Here is a 19,935-nt window from a genome sequence, read left to right on the forward strand (position 1 = left end):
GTCTGCGCCTCCACAAGCAAGTGTGTCATTAGTCATGAATTTTCAATCTATCCATTTAATTTAAGTCAATCATTGTTTAATTTGATAGAATGAAAAAATCTTTTATTTCAATATTGTACAATGATTAATTTACAATAAATATAGAGGTCAGTGTTCACAATAAAGGAACAACCATAGACAACTACAGATACAAAAAAATGCAGAATTCGTACTTGTCAAAATACAAGTCAAGTCAAATGTGTGGTGTTGGTGTGTGAGGAAAACAGGACTGAATTACGGTGTATTTTACGATCTATATCTAATTCTTATAGGAATTACTGGAAGTATTTATGTCCTTTCACGTTGCTGCATCTTAAGTACATCCATTACGTTTACAAACTGTTGCGTAAAAAATGTTATAATGGCTACCACCTACGAAAATTGGTTGAGTCGCAGGAAAGGTAAATATTAGTAAATTATTTATTAAGTATTCATCCATTCATGCAGTTACAACTATTTTATTATGATAAACAATGAAGTTAACTCGTTGGAAATCAGTTAATTGAATTGTATGCAATATATATCTATTCAGAAATCATGCATGCATCATACCTTTCAGGTAAACAGAGTGATTTATATAAATTGGATACTAAGAATAAAACACCGGAGGAGAATATAAAAGAAATCATTCAAGGCCTCTACTTGAAGAAACCATTCCACAATGACACCTCACCCACCAACAAGAATAATCCTAACCCCATGGAGTTCAAGACAGGCCTCAGAGGCATGCAGAAGAATGGCTCTGATAGCCGTAGACTGTCCTACTTAAATGCCTTAGTCACACTTTTATGTAAAGAAGACAGAAATAATTTAGGATTCACACCAGATGAGCTAATGACTTGGTAAGAATATATCTGCTGTGCTTACATTAATTATATAGAAAAATAGATTACTGTTTATGTAAAGAGGTTATGATATCTTTTGTTTACAGTATTCGTGTGAGTCTGGTTGATGAGTCTATGGTGATAAGAGCTTCAGCACTGCGAGTTTTACGCTATTTAATCAAGACAGAAACTGATGTAGCAACATTTAATAATTTGAAACTACCATACTTGGTTATAAGGTAAACTAATTTATTTATCATTTTTGCTTTCCTTATATGTCAGCTTAAATCTATTGAAATCATTGCACTATTAAAAAAAGCTTGTTGTAATTTATTGATTTCATATAAAAACATGTCCCATTATTTTGATGTGGTCATGATTTTGAATTTCCATTTTTTCGTGTACCTATTGACTTAAACAAGACTGAGTTTATCATTTTATGATATGAAAAGCCTGATACAACAATAAGTATTTAGTAATTTTACAAATCATTTCAGAAGTTTCAGAGCTTTTAGGGTGGGTACAAACAAACAAAAAAAAAAAATATTTTCTCCGTATTATATGAGTATAGAATTCAAAGTTGTTGATTTCTTACAACTTTTTACAAATGACTGAAGTTTCTTAAGTCATTTTTACAAAGCAACTTACTAGTGTAAGGTAATTTCACTAGAGATCTACCACTCAGGGATCTTCCAACTGCAAAACGTTAATCGCACATCTTGGCTGTCTATTTATGGTTCTGAAATTGATACATATATGTACTATTACCAAAAATCCTCAAATAGCTACATAACAATGTTATTTGCCCAGATCAATGGATTTAATGTTGCGGAATGAAGAGGAACGAGCGCAAGCGTTGCGCGTTGTCCGTCGCGTCGTCGCCGTCGTGGGAGCGACACAGGGCACGCGGCGACAACGCGGCGCTTATGTCGAACATGGCTTGCTACGCTGCCTCACTGCCGTGGCTCGAGCGGCGAGTGCTGGGGATGGCACGGGCGACCGCCTGTCGAGACCCGCCGTTGCCACGCTTGCTGAGATCTGTGAGTATCTTATGTATAACTAGCGACCCGCCCCGGCTTCGCACGGGATATCAGTATTTCCCCACAATTTAATGTATATTATTTATTATACATATAAACCTTCCTCTTCAATCACTCTATGTATTAAAAAAAATCTATTAGGAAAATCGATTGGACATAGGGATAGAAAAAGCGACTTTGTTTCATACTATGTAGTGATGAAGTTCCCTCTTTTTTATACTTTAACGTTTAATTAGTTAAAGTAACTTCTTCACACACCTAGATAAAGATTGAGTCATAATATTTCTTCCCCAGGATTCAATTAATCTTTTCCATGTGTATCTAAATATGCAATTCTGTTATAGTAAAAGCATAGAGATTAAAGCCATAAAGTACTTAGATTAATTTCCTTGTTATTCTTTATTGCACACATAAATATATTTGACACACTGAAAACGGAGACATTATGTACAACGGCGAGCTTAACCCAGTGTTGGTTTCTCTTACAGCCAACCTTAGAGTGAAAGAGTGATTAATTATTTTTATTCCAAATTACCGCCAAAGCCTGAAACTCATAAAAAAAACTAGATTGTTCGGAAGAATCCAGATCTAAAAAAAAATATTTTCTGCAGGTGTTCTAAACCCCGACATGTTCATATCATGTGGGGGTGTGAACGCAGTGACGCGTCAGCTAGCAGAATGCGCGACGCCCCGCATGGCGGAGGCGCTGTGCGGAGTACTGCTGCACGCGCTCAACGACCCCGCTTCGCGCAGGGCTGCCCGCATCGACCTCATGTGTCTCAGCTCACCTTACTGTGATTTTCACTTCCGTCCAGCCGGTACTGAGACTAGCAGGTATGTTCATCTACCAAAAACTTGACCTTGCTTACCAGTATCTGTCAGGACCATGGACAACAAACTGACGAGCGGAGATGACATAACGGAAAATCGTTTAAGAAACTCCATTTTTTAAACCCAAACGCTTCGTTAGTTCACTCGTAACTGATCGTTTTGGTCATGCCCTCCGAACGTAATTGACCTAGGAGAACCCTGCTTTATGGAATCTCCTCTTATACTTCTGTACTCTGTGGTCAGGACTGTGGATTTTGGTAAAAATTACTAAGACCCCAAACAAAAAAGTGTCATTAATAAATAAGACTAAAATTCTCTGCAGTTTTGCTGACAATATTAAAAAAATGATGTCCAAGAATTAAATTAAGTTGATACTAATATAGAAAGTGAACTTGAACAGAGATGAACGCGAGATGCGCTTCACGTGTAGTCGCCTCGCCCTTCTCTGCGTGCTCCGCAGTTGGCCAGGGTTACTCCACTTTTGTCACCCTCTCAGCACGGGCGGCTTAAGAGCTCTAGTCGCAGCCCTCTACCTACCGCGGTTAGAGGTTCGAGTGAGTTAACAAACTTTCTTTACTCAACAAATAACTAATTTAATGTGCCAGCAATAAGGTTTTTAATTGACTGTACGTTTCTTTTCCAGAAAGCGATATTAGATCTCTTGTATGAACTAGTCGGATTACCGCAACCGGAATGGACAGATGAGATTTCTGTAGCTTTAGATGCAGTTGATCCATCTGACTTTCAAGTAAGTTGTATTTTGGATATTTGGCACACTTTAAATGATTTGAGATCCCTTTTATACGGATTTTTATGTCTTCAGGACTCCTGGCGACTGAACGAAGGTTTTGTTGCTGCTGAAGGCACTGCCATATTACCTCATCTTGGTGCTACGGGCCCTGATATAATAGAAATTCATCTTGCACTTTTACTTCAGTGTTTCTTAGAGGTAATATTCGAACTTGATTCTCACAAGATAGGTGTCGCCCATCTACATTATAATGAACATAGTATACTAAAAAAGTGGTTTATTTCAGGCTGGATTATTGGACGGTTTAGCTGAAGTAATCGTTACAAGTGATACTTTTATATCTGTCCGAGCGACTGTGTTATTGGGTCAACTTTTGCATTTAATACACCTGTATCTACCTCCTCAAATATGTAGTATAACGCCGGCGCTGCCGACGCTTATGTCTCAGGCCTCGGCCGGGAAGCCTCAGGCCCTGGCCGCCGTGGCCGCACTAAGAAGACTGCACTCCATGCTCGAAGCCCGCCCGGCTAGTAGCAGCTTGTTCCTAGACCACATCATACAGTATTGTAGTGGTGCATTTAGAGAGAAAGTAGAAGACAACTCTAAAAGTAGAAAAGAAAAAGACAACGCTAGTATGGTTAAGCCCAAACATGACGTTTCCCTCCATAAAGAAAATAGCATAGAATTCTTAAATGATTCTGATAACGAAAACGAACCTAAGCAAAGGCATAGTGTTGGCTCTCGAGCTGATGTTCCTAACAGAAACGTGAGTGCTTTAGTTAAAAGTAAAAGTGTTAGTTCTCGAACTAGCGCCGCAGTCAGTAGAGTTACTAAAACAGCGAAGTTTTTCAACTTATTCGAACGAGATAGCGACAGTTTGATTCGATGCACTTTAGTGATGCAGAACAAGGACGGAAATACCTGGAATTGGGAAATAATAAGGACTATTTTGAAGGTAATTGATACATTATTTTTATTTACAACTAGCCGTAACCGGTTAAACATGGAATCTCCTTTTTAAAATTGTTTAAAAATATATTCTCTTTACAAAAAACTAATTTTTTTCCAGGAAAATGACGTTCCTCTGTTAAATCTGAACGACAGTGGGCATAAAGCATGGGTATCTCGTATCGTAAATTATCTGAAGCCGTCTTCCAATAAGTATTCTCACACAGATTTGTCTAGTACTTGCCACGGGCACTCCGCAACCCGCGCGGGCTGTCAACTCATCAGGCATCTACTGAGACACAATGATGTAAGTTATTCTTTAAAAAATATACAGACATTGCCTTTTGTAACTTACCGTTATCCTGAATTTATATATTTCTCTTTCTATTCCTTCTATAACGTCACATTGCTACCCTATCGGATAGTGAAATAGAAATTGAACGACACTACATCTATTTTTTGCGCAAGAAATTGCTCAGAGCTGGTCTCCACAAGATTTTCCGCCGATTGTCTAATATTACCAACTTACCTAAAATAATACTATGAACTTGCCAAAAAAATTTAATAAAATTCAAACACAAAATACATCTATGTTGTTACAGCTTGAGTGCCAAAGGTTGTTAGAAGACTTTTTCTCTGACGTGAGCCGTCAGATCGAGGCTATAGAGACAGGTTTGAAGGCACACGAGTGTCTGTTCAGTCCTCAACACATGTGCAATACTATGTGTCAGATGTACTTCTTGTTTATTGGGCAGCTGTGCCACTCGCAGAACGGATTGAGGCTCTTCAAACAGACTGGGTTGTATGAAAAGTAAGTGGATTTTTTCCAATGATTATTTAGATATTTTCTCCCATTATAGTATACTTTGTTATTTTTCTTGAACATTTGAAAGACAATTCTTTAACGAAAATCATTTTTACTTTTTTCAGCCTCTTAGAACTTTCCACAAGAACTCACCACAGCTGCTATGTAAAACTAGTAATATCCAGTCTAGATTATTCATTGGATTCTTTCCCAAGAGACATTTTGGCGAAGACACTAACTTGCAATATTCAAGCATCAAGATTGTACGCCACACAATTTTTAAACGTCCTTTTGAGAGCGTCTCGAAAATCTCGCGAATTAGTCCGTAGAAAGACTAAATTAAAGAAAAATGTGGTTAATGACCATATTAAAACTACGCAAAGGGATAATAATGAAACTAATACTGGTGTCGATATGGATACTTGGATCTTACAAATGTTGATCAGTCAAATAAAGGATGAATCAAAAGTGGTTGTCAAAACTGCGCTCACGATTTTGGAAGAAGCTTATCATGTACCGGTACGTGCAGTTACTGCTTTTGGTGCTATAATTTAAATAAAAAGTTACATAATTAACAGTGTTATTTTTATATTTTGTCTCAGTCTTACGTGGAAAAATTAATAACGATGAAGGAGACGCTTTGTCAAAATTGTCACTTGGATAAAACAACGGAGCCAAGTGCCTTAGATTTTGGAGTTGTTAGTGACCGCGGGTACTTATTGTGGCTGAGTCTAGAAATAGCGGTAGCCGTACAATCGGTCGATGCGAAGTCAATCGCCTTTCTGAAGAAACATCTGGATTTCTGGACTAAATCTTACAACTACCGGTAAGTCTTCTTACAGAATTTTTAATATAAATAAGTACATATTTCGTTTACTAATTTAACTGTTAATTATGTATTAGGTATTACATAATTGGTAAAAAAATAAGCGTATAAAAAAAAGTTGATGTCGAACTCTAAAAAATGTCAATATTGGCGATTTATTAAATTTGACTACGGTTGCTACGTGAGTGAAAAACCTACAGAGGCAAAGCTTCTGTAGTGACCTACTTTTTTGAATACTCTTTTGTGAAAACTCCAAAATTGTTACCAATTTAATAATAAATGAAACAAAGCATTGCTGAATAGTTGTTTTTACAAATCTTTGGTACAAATCGTTCGTAAGTTCTAGCACATAGAATGCAAAATAAGTAACATTGTTTATTTTGCACAGTTACGTGCGTCTAGTAGAAGCGGGCGTGCACGAGGCACTGGCAGTGAGTTCTACGGGCGGCGGGCGCGGCGCCCCCCGCGCGCGCCGCGCCGCGCGCCCGCCGCCGCACCTGCACGCCGCACTCGCACCGCGCACGCGTGCCGTACGCGCGCTGCTGGCCGCCGTACTGCCTGATCACTACAAGGTAAGTTACCTATGAAGTAAGTGCTCGGGTAATAACTTCATAAAGACCTAGGTAGGAATCGATCATCAAGATCATCAGGTTTTTGGCTATACGGTGACGGTGAACGAGGCGTATGTCAGTAGGTCACCCTGCTTCCGCCACATGCCCCCATGCCTTTCTGGCTGCGGTACTGCCTGTTAAGATTAGCTGACGGTAAATGAGGCTAGTTCCAAGTTTGAAGAATTTTCGAGCCGTGCCTTTAGATCACATACGCGCCGCTAAATACCGAGCTACCGAACATCTGAAATCGCACTTAGGTTGCGATCACTACTGGATGTTGCGTTTTTCACTATCACTCTGGACCGGGTCTAAATTAGGGTGCTCCCGGCAAATTAAAATATTGATTATCAAGTTATTTATAATACAGGTCACAGACTATGTACCTATTCATTTATTACCTGACATTCCTCACAACTATAATGAATCTAAAAATGACATATGTATGGAATAAAACCTCACATAAAAGTTGACCCTCAGTTTGAATCTCTCAATTTGAATTGTTACAGATTTTGCAACGCAAAAAATGCGCAAACGAACAAGAAATCGCAGACATAAAGGCTTCGTTGTGGGCAGTTGGCAACATTGCAGTGACGTCACAAGGTCTCCACCAGCTCATGAGCTTGAGTAATGGTTACTTGGAAGACTCGGTACTGGTACACATTGTGCGGTTGGCTAAATACAACCCGGTGTATTCTGTGAGAGCTACTGCCTTCTATGTACTCGGCCTAATAGGAAGCACTTACGATGGCGCTAATCTGCTCTCCGATCTTGGTAAGGACACTCAAAATTATTTATTTAAGACTTGGCTGCTAAATAGCACGCTTTGAAAGTCAAAATTAATAAAAAGCAGCCCCCAAAACGCCTAGCTTTCACCACTTTCTATGTGTTTTGCTGGAAAGAATGCCGCAACAAAGTCCCCAAAACATAAATTAGTGAAATATTTGAGAAATCATTTCAAATTTTGTATTTTATAATATTGTTTGCTTTAATTCTTCTAGGATGGCTATGCGTAAGACATACGAGACACGACCAATTCCCAGTGATTCCAGACGAAAGCTACTCCACCGTTGAACAGGGCACGAACGTGCATTACTTTGTGACTTCACCCGAAAGTCGGTACAATGCTTACGACACAGAAATGAGCGAGCATTCTGATCACACTGATCAAAGTGTTGCAGAAAGTTTACATTCGGATACTACTAAAATTTACGGAAAAACTGGATCGATATCTGCCGATACTTCGGAAATTAAAGATCAGGATGTAACCGATCATAAAGCGTATAGTGATGGACGGCCAGACAAAAGAAAGTCACATACATTGCCTTCTCAAAGTTGTTCTAGCTCTCATGACCGGCCAACTTTATCGGAATCGAGAACTGTCGATATACTCCGAGATTGTTCGAGTTATGAACGACCCGGGCCACATCGGGTCCCTATGTCTGAGAACAGATTAGTAATAGGCAGAATGAACTCTCTAGAACACCACGAGGGTCGAGTGAGAAATACCAGTGAATCGAGTACCAGTGGAGTTAGTAGTTGCGACTCTTTTCTAGGGAAATATGCGCTTCCGTAAGTTTTGACAATCTTTCCTACCACTTAGTCGTATGCTTTCTGTTGTTCTGATTTGTTGATTTATTTGCAGTGACAGGGTTTTGACTCTCAGTCCGATTCCAAGTTCATCAAGTTTGTACGGAATGAAGAGCAGTAATAGTTCTCATCGGCCGAAGATATCGGACCTGCAACGTCGAACTTCTACTTCTAGTTAGTATAAATACTATTTATATGTATACATTCGTCTGTCATACATGTAGTATAGATGATGCATTTAAAATGTTAATTCTTTTACAGGTTTTACTGGTAACGATGTAGCTAGTTCCCCTCCGTCTCAAATGGATATGACGGGATACGCCACCTTGAAGTCCCTTAATAGACGGTAGGTACAACATCTTCGCATATTGGACACCCTGTTGTCGAAATTAATGTTGCCTTATTTCCTTCTACCCCTGGTATTGAGATTTTCTTTAAATCCACAGGATTCAACTTTGACAGTTTTGTTCTTTTTTTGTAGGCCTTATTTGTCAGAAAGTGCTGCAGGCTCAAGTGACATGGATGACTTGAGCTGGTTACTATCAGATACAAATAGACGGTCAAAACCTTTTTCTTCGCTGAGGGATAGAGCAAAGACTACAAAAGAAAGAATGGCTAAACTCAGGTAACTAACATTTCTTATATTCCCCTGTCAACTTATTTATTACTTGTTCGTCAACTTATATTTGGGAAAAATCATTTTTTTTTTTAAGATATCGTAAATGTTGAAATTGTAAATAAATACGCTAATGCTAAAAACAAATATAAATCGCTAAACACACTTGTGTAAGAAAACCTCCCATATTTTTATACACAATTTGTGGGAAGTAGAAAGTTATACTTTACGTCCTATGAAAACGAAACATTAGCATTTATAATTGACAAAATGTAAACACATGTCACCTTATTCCCCCAGCCTATTGGAATACGACTGGAAGCCACTACCTCTAGGGGAGAACGCCCGCTCGTCCCCGTTAAGTGGCAACACCGGTACGCCTGGCAACACCGGGCTGTCGGGCGTGACGTCACTGCAGCCGCGCCGCGCCACGTGTCCGGCCGCACCGCCGCCCTTACAACGACCTCACGGAACTACACCTGCGTATATTGGAATATGCCTCCCGAGGGATCTTATGGAACTGTTTCCAAGGTATTTGTTTATGATTTGCTTCTTAAGGCGACGAATTGGTCAACAATAATTCCATAACCGGCACGCGCACCTAAGGCGCCAAAAGGGGTCGGAGCGTCTGAGCGGGGCGAGGATAACAATACGCGCGCTAGCTTATAAGTAAAAGTCGTAAGCGACAAAATGGTTTTGTAATTTTATTATTTAGAAATGATAATTTGATAAAAATTCCTTCCACAATTTTAAAGAGTATGTATATACTCAACTACTAAAAAAGTTAAGAGGCTTAAATCGGTCCCGTTTGCCCATAATATGTGAATCTCTTTTTAAAAAGAGGTATGTTTGATATATTTTTCTCTGTTATAAAAGTTACCTAATCATGTTTTGAAGTCTAACAAAATAAGGTTTATATCATGAACTTTCAGGTAACCAAGTTGTATTTTGATCCGTTTTGTATTTACTGAGAAAAACTGAGATACTTGGCGCCAAAATTTCCAATTCGTCCTCTTAAAGGACTTTAGAAAGGATCATTAAGATGCTTGTTTTTTGAATTGGCGACAGTATTTTGTATTTCGACTTTATTCACTATCACAGTTTGTCATACCTATTAAGTAGTCCAATTTTATTAGTTCTCTCGCCTTTGAAATTTTAAAATATTTTTATTCACGGCGAGTTCCTTGATTTAACTTTGAACTAAAATGTTTGTACTCAACAGAGAAGAAGATATACTCGACGAAGACACCGATAAAAGTGACCACACGAAACGTGACCGCCTCCCATCTTTTCTTGTGGACACGAGTAGTGCAAGCACGGAGAACAAGTCTCGAGCAACACCTGATAGTCAGAAGTTGACTTCTCATAAAGGTACAACCTAACAATTTCTTTAAAAAACTCACGATAATATTCAGGATCACATTTAACCCAAAATGATTTTTTAATTGCAGCCAGTTTAAACACAATAGCAGTTCAAATTCACAAAGCGAACTCAGATAAAGTTGAAACTAACGCGGATACATCCATTGCTAGCATAGACACGAGCGAATCAAATACACGCGTAACCAAAGACAAAACCAAAAGGATTGTGACAACCGTCAATGAAAACGATATGAACACTAACAGTGTACCAAATAAAGTCGATGAAGGAGTAAAGCCAACAAATAATGAAAGCAAAGATGATGTCACAGCCACTGGATTAGAGGGTCAAGGTCAAATTGTTCAGGAGATTGTAGGACTAAGGTCTACAGCTGACGGAGGTGACAACACGGTCCAAAGTGTAGGGGCAGTGGTCACTGAGACAGTTTCTGCGACGAGTAAAAAATGGCGGCATGTTACGGCAGATTGTTTGGCCTGTGTTCGAACTCGACCTCCTTCGTCACATGAGTTGCGTGAAGCCTTTTTTGCTGGTAAATGTTTCATTTTTATAAAAAAAGTATCTATATCGTCGACTTACGAAAAAAACATTTCGCCAAATATCCACACTAGATGGCGTTGTAACATTGTGAACGATTCTTGAATCGCGCTATGGTTTCGTTACCCGGGTTGTAGTAGAACCATCGGCACGAATCTTGAGCGCTGACCTTCACCTGCGCAGAAGTGATTTATTAGCAAAGAACCCCGAGTGACGGCTATGACGCGATGCGCTGCGGGCCAATCACCGCTTTACCCCCCCCCCCCCGCCTCAAAACCTACCACAAAAGGGACCCAATAAATTACTTCTGCTCAGGTGAAGGTCAGCGGTCAAGATTCGTGCTGATGATTATATAGTTGCTAAATAAATGTTTATCAACCAAGTGTCTTAGAGAAACTTTGTAGTTTTTGGCTGTCGTTCAAAACCGTTTTTGCTGGTTTTCTGAACGATTGTGGTTGTAGACAAGTATGATAAAGGATAAAGGATTAATAGTACCTACCTTTCGCTGACGCTGACGCAAAGCATAGAAACTTGGGCATTTTCAGGAAGTATGGTATATTTGAACCAGCTTATTAAATTCTTGACCGTTATTTGAAGCTTACTAGTTTGAGATAGGCACCTACGTGTTTTCCGCTTTTATCTCCGTCCTTTTCTACCCCATATCTTGCATCTCTCTCGCACACCGACCAGTTTCACTCCCCACCAGGCAGGAGGCGACGAGTGTTCTCGGCGGCCACAGTTCGTCATTGGCGTCTTGTTTTCCGCCCGAGAAGGTTGTCTAACCAACCGCTGTAGTATTTCGTTGAAAAATAAACTCAGTGCTCTCGCAGAACACAGGTGAGTTTATAATATTTTATACAATTTGTTAACGGTTTTACCGTTCGATATTCGATTTTGCGAAATCAAGTGTTAATATTTTGTACATCTACCCCTTTTTTGTCACGAGTTTCTTCCGTGTACTTTTTTTTCAGTAATTTGTTTTCAGAATGAGTGACTTATAAAGCAAATACAGATGCGGTAAATAATAAAGCTACCACAGCCCGTGCACGTGACTATGGAAAAGAAAGCAAGCCCGAAGTTCCTAAGGCACCTGTGGCCCTAGTTCAATCCTGCAAGGCGTTCAACGGTTTGACAAAAAAGAATGGTGTGAGGTGCGGTCCAACCAGCATCTCCTTAGTTCGGACTGATCACTACCGCACTTGAAGAGGGCTGATGGTGTCAAGAAAGCTTTTCGGCCTTGAAAGACTTGGTACGCTCCCCTCGGACTACCAGTAAGTCTGTTAGCCACCTCCCATGGGGGTCGGCTCATTATCACGGCGTGTGATGGTTTTCGGCCTTGAAAGACTTGGTACGCTCCCCTCGGACTGCCAGTAAGTCTGTTAGCCACCCCCCGTAGGGGTCGGCTCATTATCTCGGCGTGTGATGCTTTTCGGCCTTGAAAGACTTGGTACGCTCCCCTCGGACTGCCAGTAAGTCTGTTAGCCACCCCCCGTAGGGGTCGGCTCATTATCTCGGCGTGTGATGCTTTTCGGCCTTGAAAGACTTGGTACGCTCCGCCTAGGACTGCCAGTAAGTATGTTAGCCACCCCCCACAGGGGTTGGCTCATTTTCACGGACCCGCGCAGGGTACCAATCTTGCATGTTGCGAGACGCAGCATCATTACAAAGTGGGGACCAGTAAGTATACTAGCCACCCCCCACAGGGGTCGTTTCATTATCACGGACCCGCGCAGGGTACCAATCTTGCATTTTGCGAGTCGCAGCATCATTACAAAGCAGGGACCAGTAAGTATACTAGCCACCCCCCGCAGGGGTCGGCTCATTATCACGGACCCTCGCAGGGTACCAATCATGCATGTTGCGGGTCGTACCATCATTGTAATCTACCCTCGCAGGGTGGCTTTTTGGATCGACTTTCGAAGAGTCGCCATTATAACCTTCCCTCGAAGGGAAATGGTAATCACACTCACGCTGAATGGCGTGTGACGCAAAACTCTAAAAGCTCCCTTGGGATATCACGAGTAAATTACAATAGGAACCATGTCCAACAGAGGAAACAGAAAGCGTCCAGGACCGCAGGCGGACTTTGATGCGTCCAACAAGGCACGTAAGTTATGACTTTCCAGGCGGGTTGCCTAACATTATATCAAGACCAATGGAAAGAAATGGGAGCTCCGCCTTTCTTGTCAAAAATAATAACTGGGTATCGCATACCATTGGCCAAGAGCCACCTTTGATAGATAATGCCAGATTTGACCAGAGAGTCCAAAGAGATGGATGTCGTCATATCCCAAATGATAAAACAAAAAGTTCTATTGATAGCTGCAAATTCTGCCAGCTTTCTTTCCAATATGTTTCTTGTGCCCAAAAGGCGACGGAAAGAACCGTCCAATACTCAATCTCAAGGTTCTCAACAAGTTCATAATTACGGAACCCTTCAGTTTAATAAATGTTTTTCGGGTGCTAGAGTTTCTTCAGAAAGACGAATGGCTGTGCAAGTGGATCTCGCCCAGGCTTACTTCTACCTTCCGGTAGCCGGAGGTCACAGACATGTTCTTCGACTAGTATACAGAAGAAGACTGCTTCAGATTACGTGCCTACCATTTGGCTTAAGCACGGCACCCAAGACCTTCGCCACAGTGACCAATTTGGGTGGCTCAAACTTTGAAAACTCAAGGGTTACTTATAATTGTGTATCTCGATTTTCTGGTGGCTCACCAAGATATATTTGCCTACTTTGGGATCATTTGCACCACGTTTTGGATGGCAAGTGAATAAATCGCAAGCATTATCAACAAGATAATGACAAAACGCACTACGTGACAAACAGCACGACAAACTTAGAAGACCTGCATAGCTTGATAGGACTTTTAAACTTCGCAAGTTTTCGTTGTTCCATACGGCAGACTGCATTACCGGGCTCTCCTCACTTTCCTCAATGCAGTGTTGAACAGCAATCTATACCTACCCTATTCATGGAACCGTGAGCCAAACGGTGAACAAACCATAAAAAGGGTTCTTATAAGTCACGATTGAAGTAATGATCATATTTTATAAAAATAACTACGAAAGTAATATACTGACAACATTAGAAATGATATTTTAGAACGATGTCTGTGGAACTTATGCAATCTTTTCAAACTTATTTGAAATCAAATATGTATAATAAAGGCCGTAAATTATTTTCTTAATTTTAATGAAATATGTAGTAAATCGTTTACATGTAAAATGAACCTAGAAGTCTTGACTGTCATACATAGAACCCTACTTAATTGAAGACCACGATACTAAGAACATTTTACATAAAAATGTGACGTTTTTGTCATCGGTCGGGTTATACCCACCATTTTGAAAAAGTGTCATTCTTTGGTTACATTGTGGGCTCACGGCTCGGTGAATGGAGTATAGCAATGTTGAACCTACCAGCAGATGCCTTAGCAGATCTAAAGTGGTGGCTGGTCAGCTGCCACCAAACCTTGGATATTCATTCGCCACTTCCCTGTCACCTTATAACCACGGACGCCTCCGATGTAGGATGGGGGCACAACTGAACGGAACTCCCGTAATGGGTTCATGGAACGAGAGAGAAAAAGGCTTTCACTGCGATCTGAAAGAGATGCTTGCAGTATTAACTGGAAAATCACGGCAAGTTGCTAAAGAGATCAACAGCCATTTTTCAATGCAAAAATGGGACTGTGGTGTCATATCTAAGAAATCAAGGTGGCACCCGATCAAGGAGCCTACCGAACTTGACGTACAGAGTATTCAGTTATCTTGAGCTGTATCAAATCTATCACGTCGTGAATCATATACCAGCCCTATTCAACAGTCAGGCAGACCATCTCTCCCGACACAAACCTCCACCGGAGTGGCATCTTGTATCAGCAGTGGACCTACTTGCCTCGAAGCGAGCCCAGGGACACATAGTTGTGTACTACGTGCCCCTAGATCTGAAGGACCCGAAAGCGGGGTTCCACGATGCCTTTTTCTCAAGTTTTGACTTACCCGCTAGCATGGGTATTACCGCCACCTTACCTTATACCGTAGGTCCTCAGTCATCTCAATTCAGGAAGGGGAGTTAATCTCATAGTAGTTCCTTCGGTGGCACCAGGTATTTTGGCGAGCAGATTTGAAGTCCCGATCATTAGCAGTACCCTACACACTGATGAACCTCGAGCAGAAACCGATAGACACAGCAACGGGGATACCCCCTGCCAAGGTCAGGGAAATGGGGGGGGGGAGGGACAAGGAGTCTCTCCGACTGAAGTCTTCTTCAATCCACACGCAACACTTATCAATCAGCTTGGAGTCGATGGTTAAATTGGGGCGAAAAGTATGAAATTGGATCCTATGAATCCTTGAATCCCTATTTGGACCTATACTTACCCAATTTTTAGCAGACTTACACATAGTAAATAAACTAACATACAATACTATTTTATTACACAAGTCAGTTATAGCTACACTATGCAATGCAGAAACCACTGGAGAGCTAGGTTCACACGTTCTAGTCGGACACAATTTAAAATCAATAGCGCTGAGCAAACCTGTTCCCCGGGAAGCCGTCCATCTGGAATAATGACCAATTGGTAACCTACTTAAGTGCAGTAAACGTAGACGAGAATAATCCATTTGCAACTTCCAGGCACACTGCTGCTCTTTCTTTTGCTAGCTTGTTTCGGAAAGGCGAGTCCATGATCTTTCCTTGCTTGCAATAGACCCAGAACATTTCAAAAACAACAAAGATAATTTAATCTTATGGCCAGTCTTTGGCTCTAAGACCGACAGTTCTAGTCATAGGCAGTCGGGTTGTTGTTTGATGGATAATCAGGAAAATATAAATCTAAGTCCAGTGTATTGGGTCAGAAAGACTAAAGCCTTGTTAGAAGATAGACGGACATCGGCTAATTCCTTAAATTTATTTATATCCGTTAGAGGCCAACCAAAGGCAGGCACCCGAACGATGATGCGGGTGGATTAAGACATTGTTAAAAGAGGCAGGAATAACTACAACCCCAGGAAGCTTCCACTCGGCGGTAGCGTCAAAATCTGTGTTGACAATATACTTTTGGACGATATATTAGCAAAGGGTAATTGGCGATCAGGCAATACATTTGCCCATTTTTACAGAAGGGAAAGATACCCACTAAATAGAAGTAGCAAGTTATCTCGATTATTTAATTAATCCAGCTGATTAATGTCTATATTTTTGTTACTATTGTTATTAAGAAGTATCGCAATGTTTTTGTTAATTACTATTAGAAAATGAAATCAATTTTGCTTTTGTTCTTGCATCTCTCTTTTAATTTTTATTACTCATCCTTCGAGCCCATTTCCCAACTATGTTGGGGTCGGCTTCCAGTCTAACAGGATGTAGCTGAGTACCAGTACCAGTTAACTTTGATTACATTAGTATTCCAGGACGCAATACACATACTTACATGTGATTACTCGTGTACCTAAGTACCTATTTACATACACAATTTCATTGTGCTTTTGCTCACATTGGCGTCCACTTCCACCAGGCGATAACAAACACGTCTCAAACTAGTAAGCTTCAAATAACGGTCAAGAATTTAATAGCAGCGTTTTACCTGAAATAAAACGCATATTAAATACTTACCTTATTTGAAGCTTACATTTTAATTTCTGCCTGGTGTTTTCGACTCAATGACGAACTGTGGCCGCCGAGAACACTCGTCGCCTCCTGCCTGGTGGGGAGTGAAACTGGTCGGTGTGCGAGAGAGATGCAAGATATGGGGTAGAAAAGGACGGAGATAAAAGCGGAAAACACGTAGGTGCCTATCTCAAACTAGTAAGCTTCAAATAAGGTAAGTATTTAATATGCGTTTTATTTCAGGTAAAACGCTGCTATTATATGATTATAACAATTAATATGTTATTTAAATGTAATCCCACATTTTCGTGAACATAGAGGATCCCGTTATTATAAATAATTATGTATTTGATTTTCAGGTATGGACGTATCCAGCTCGAGCTTTACGGAGCCACGAAGCCCTACAAATGATAAGTCCGTTGGTGATCGCAACGCAGGCCCTCAAGCGGAACTATTGCATCAAGTGCACTTTATGTCCAACCCTATACATTTGAGACAGGTAAGTTGCTTTATAACTTCACATCATACTTACCTACATTTATCTAGTTCACATACATACATAGTTGGAAGTTCAAAGTACAATTTAATTTTTATTTCTACATTGATATTTGGTCCAAAAATACGTTCTAGATATGTATCAGATTTCATATAATGAGTAAAAATAGCGATAAACTTACTCTTTTTCAGGCTCGTTCCGTGCTGCTGTCTATGAAGCAACGCCATCCCGAGGTATTTCGTAGTCCATGTGTTTATTCTGACGTTAGTGCCTTACTGGCTAGAGATACATACATGCTGTGCGCAAGAAGGTTCGTACAAGAACTGTTTCTTGATACGAACTTCGATTGTTTTGCTGGCGAACCCGCCGCGGTACTGAGTAGACACGGCGTCGTGTCGCCCACTACGAGCGCAGCGCCCGCGATACGACAATAGTATTGTGATCCCGATGTACGAGTGAGGTCGCGAACAGTCACTTTTGCTACTAAAATTTATATCAGAGAGTTCGAAACGTTTTCTTCCGCGTTGAAATATCGGACCCAGTGTGTTGTTAGTATTTTGAAGTAAGTAGATTGCGACGCAGTGATGAAATTGAATCTTTCTTTGGTGTAAATGAAGATTATTTTGACGTACCTACACTAAATGTATTATGCTACAGTGTAGACGTGCATTTAATTGGCTATTATTTATTATGGCTTCAAAAGCTGTTTTTATGTAAATTATGTCCAGCGTAGTTGCTTATGGCACTTAAAAAGTAATAATTAGACCCTTTCAAAATTATTGAGAAACAATTCATATTATTTGAGGCTTCTACGCACGACCTCCGAGATATTTACTTTACTAACGTTACTTATGAAGTCATCATTGAATTGTCTATTGGATTCTGTCCAACAGTATGTTCGCGACCTTACATCGTTCGTAGTGATCAAATATAATGATGTGATCACACGATTACTACTAAGATTCACTTATATACAGGTTTTGGTAATTTAAAGGATACTAATTAATGATTTCTGTTGCTGTAACTTACCGTTATTCTATTTTCAAGCACTTGTATGGATTTGAATTAATATAATAGCACTTTAGATAGGTTACCTTTTAATATGAATGTAAAAATCTAGTTATGTACGATTTTTCGTTACACAACAGTCTTCAATTATATAGTATTAGAAGTCATTGTTGCAGTTAAATATGTAAAATAATGCTAATTTATAAAACCGATTATTTTATAACATAGGTCTTCCGATATTATCGGATTAATAATATTAAATGAAATTAAGCTTTTTCGAAAAAAAAACCGGTGGTATTATAAATCTATTTGCTTTTCATTTATAGCGAAATAAATGAAAATCACAAGTAGAGTTATAAGTTAAGCAAGATTTTGTATAAACGAGGTAAAACGAAATTAATGCATTTACTACCCTTACGCTTAGCTTGAAAAAGAAATAAGCCCTGTAGGTATAGATATAACATGTCGCATACATACTGTGTGTTTGTTATGTTAATCAATTACAGAGTAATTCGGAGATTTATTAGACTAAAATGCCTTGTTGCGCTAGACATTATCGAATATAAAAAAATAAATAAACAAAAACCCACGTTTATGAAAAATCTTGCATTTATACCAACACTAAACTAATTTATTACTATCCGGTAAAAGCATCCCTGTACCTAGCTTTATAATAAAATGCCGAATAGCTTATTAACTTTGTATGTGAGAAAAATTGTGCTAACTGCCAAGATCTTATTTACTTACATTTAAGCGAAAGTGTCTATGGAATTGCAAATTTTGTTGGATATTTTCTTAAAGTAATGTTTATTTAATGTATGAGCACATGATTGAAAACGTTTGCCTTAAAGTGTTATTATTTTCAGAGAATATAGAAACTATTAATTTACTAGTCTCACATAATGACAATAGTTACTGACCCAACTGACTGAGTATTGCACCATTCCCACTGACTCCAATAGATAATGTTAGTGTACCTATTCACCTATCCCACCTTGAACAACGATACGAAATGTTCCCTAGATTCAAGCATATTAATTATAGTTAGAAATACCTACTACAACCTTGTGTTAATTATTTTACTAAAGTCTTATGTTTGCATTTAATAGAACTTGTTTTTCTTATTTTCATTGTTGTTATTTATGGAAATTCGATCAGAATAGCAATTTAGTTTTACTGTACATGATATTATAAGTATTAATACAGAGCACTCTGGATGTCACATATTACTACTTGTTATATAATCGTTTGTTAATGTTCAATAATAGTGTGTAATGCGTAGTTGAATTAAGATTTTCGTACCACTTGTGGATTGTTATTGAATTTGAATAAGAAAAAACTGTAAAACGCGGCAGTATTTGTAGAGGAAAGTTTTGTATGCTATCTAGTTTAATAATTTATGCGTCCTCGATATCCTGCATTTATGAGACTGTAACATTTAATATGACTATCAGAGAGTAACATGTTAACTACTGCTACGCTACTTCCCTGTCAAATTCTAGTTCTTAGAGTAGAAACTGATATCCAAATATTATAAAAATGCATTTCATTAGTCGAAATTCACAATTGCATATCTAATGAAACTTATGTTCTTTTGTAATAAATAAAAAAATAAAACAAAAAGTGCCATTGTGCTGGTTCCTTGCAATTATATTAACATGTTGAATTACTCTTAAGTATCAACCTACTATTATGCCACTTCATTACAATAAATATATTATTTTATAACGTACCTACACATGTGTGTTATTATTAATTTCCCCCTTATCAAATATAATTTGATATGAAATTTTGCCAATAGGCAAGTAAATAGATAAATACATAGTATAGTATACAATAGTATCTTTCATTTTCAATATTCGATCAGAAATAGTCGAGAAAGGCAAGATAATAAAGGTATGCTTCGGGCTTTAGCCTAACATGTGAGGGGTATCTATTGTTTATTTAATTTAATTTTCCCGCGTTTTCACTCACGTTGCATGGAAACTACTCCCGACACCCAGATAAGTCTTTTCATCTCT

The 19,935-nt window shown here is 39.2% G+C and overlaps 1 protein-coding gene across 1 annotated transcript; it reads left to right on the forward strand.

The window, feature by feature from the left end:
- The first annotated feature begins 233 nt into the window (after positions 1–233).
- Positions 234–19,652, forward strand: LOC124630389 (rapamycin-insensitive companion of mTOR). The gene is made up of 24 exons (XM_047164269.1): positions 234–440; positions 599–881; positions 971–1,102; positions 1,674–1,903; positions 2,515–2,737; positions 3,135–3,288; positions 3,378–3,482; positions 3,558–3,683; positions 3,772–4,440; positions 4,555–4,740; positions 5,036–5,244; positions 5,364–5,757; positions 5,841–6,064; positions 6,453–6,636; positions 7,182–7,446; positions 7,674–8,244; positions 8,318–8,436; positions 8,524–8,608; positions 8,744–8,887; positions 9,179–9,409; positions 10,101–10,249; positions 10,330–10,788; positions 16,770–16,909; positions 17,098–19,652. The coding sequence occupies exons 1-24, from the start codon at positions 401–403 to the stop codon at positions 17,338–17,340; spliced, it is 5,565 nt and encodes a 1,854-aa protein (XP_047020225.1). The 5' UTR covers positions 234–400; the 3' UTR covers positions 17,341–19,652.
- The last annotated feature ends 283 nt before the right edge of the window (positions 19,653–19,935 follow it).

This window comes from Helicoverpa zea, chromosome 5 (assembly GCF_022581195.2).
Source record: "Helicoverpa zea isolate HzStark_Cry1AcR chromosome 5, ilHelZeax1.1, whole genome shotgun sequence".
Lineage (NCBI taxonomy): Eukaryota > Metazoa > Arthropoda > Insecta > Lepidoptera > Noctuidae > Helicoverpa > Helicoverpa zea.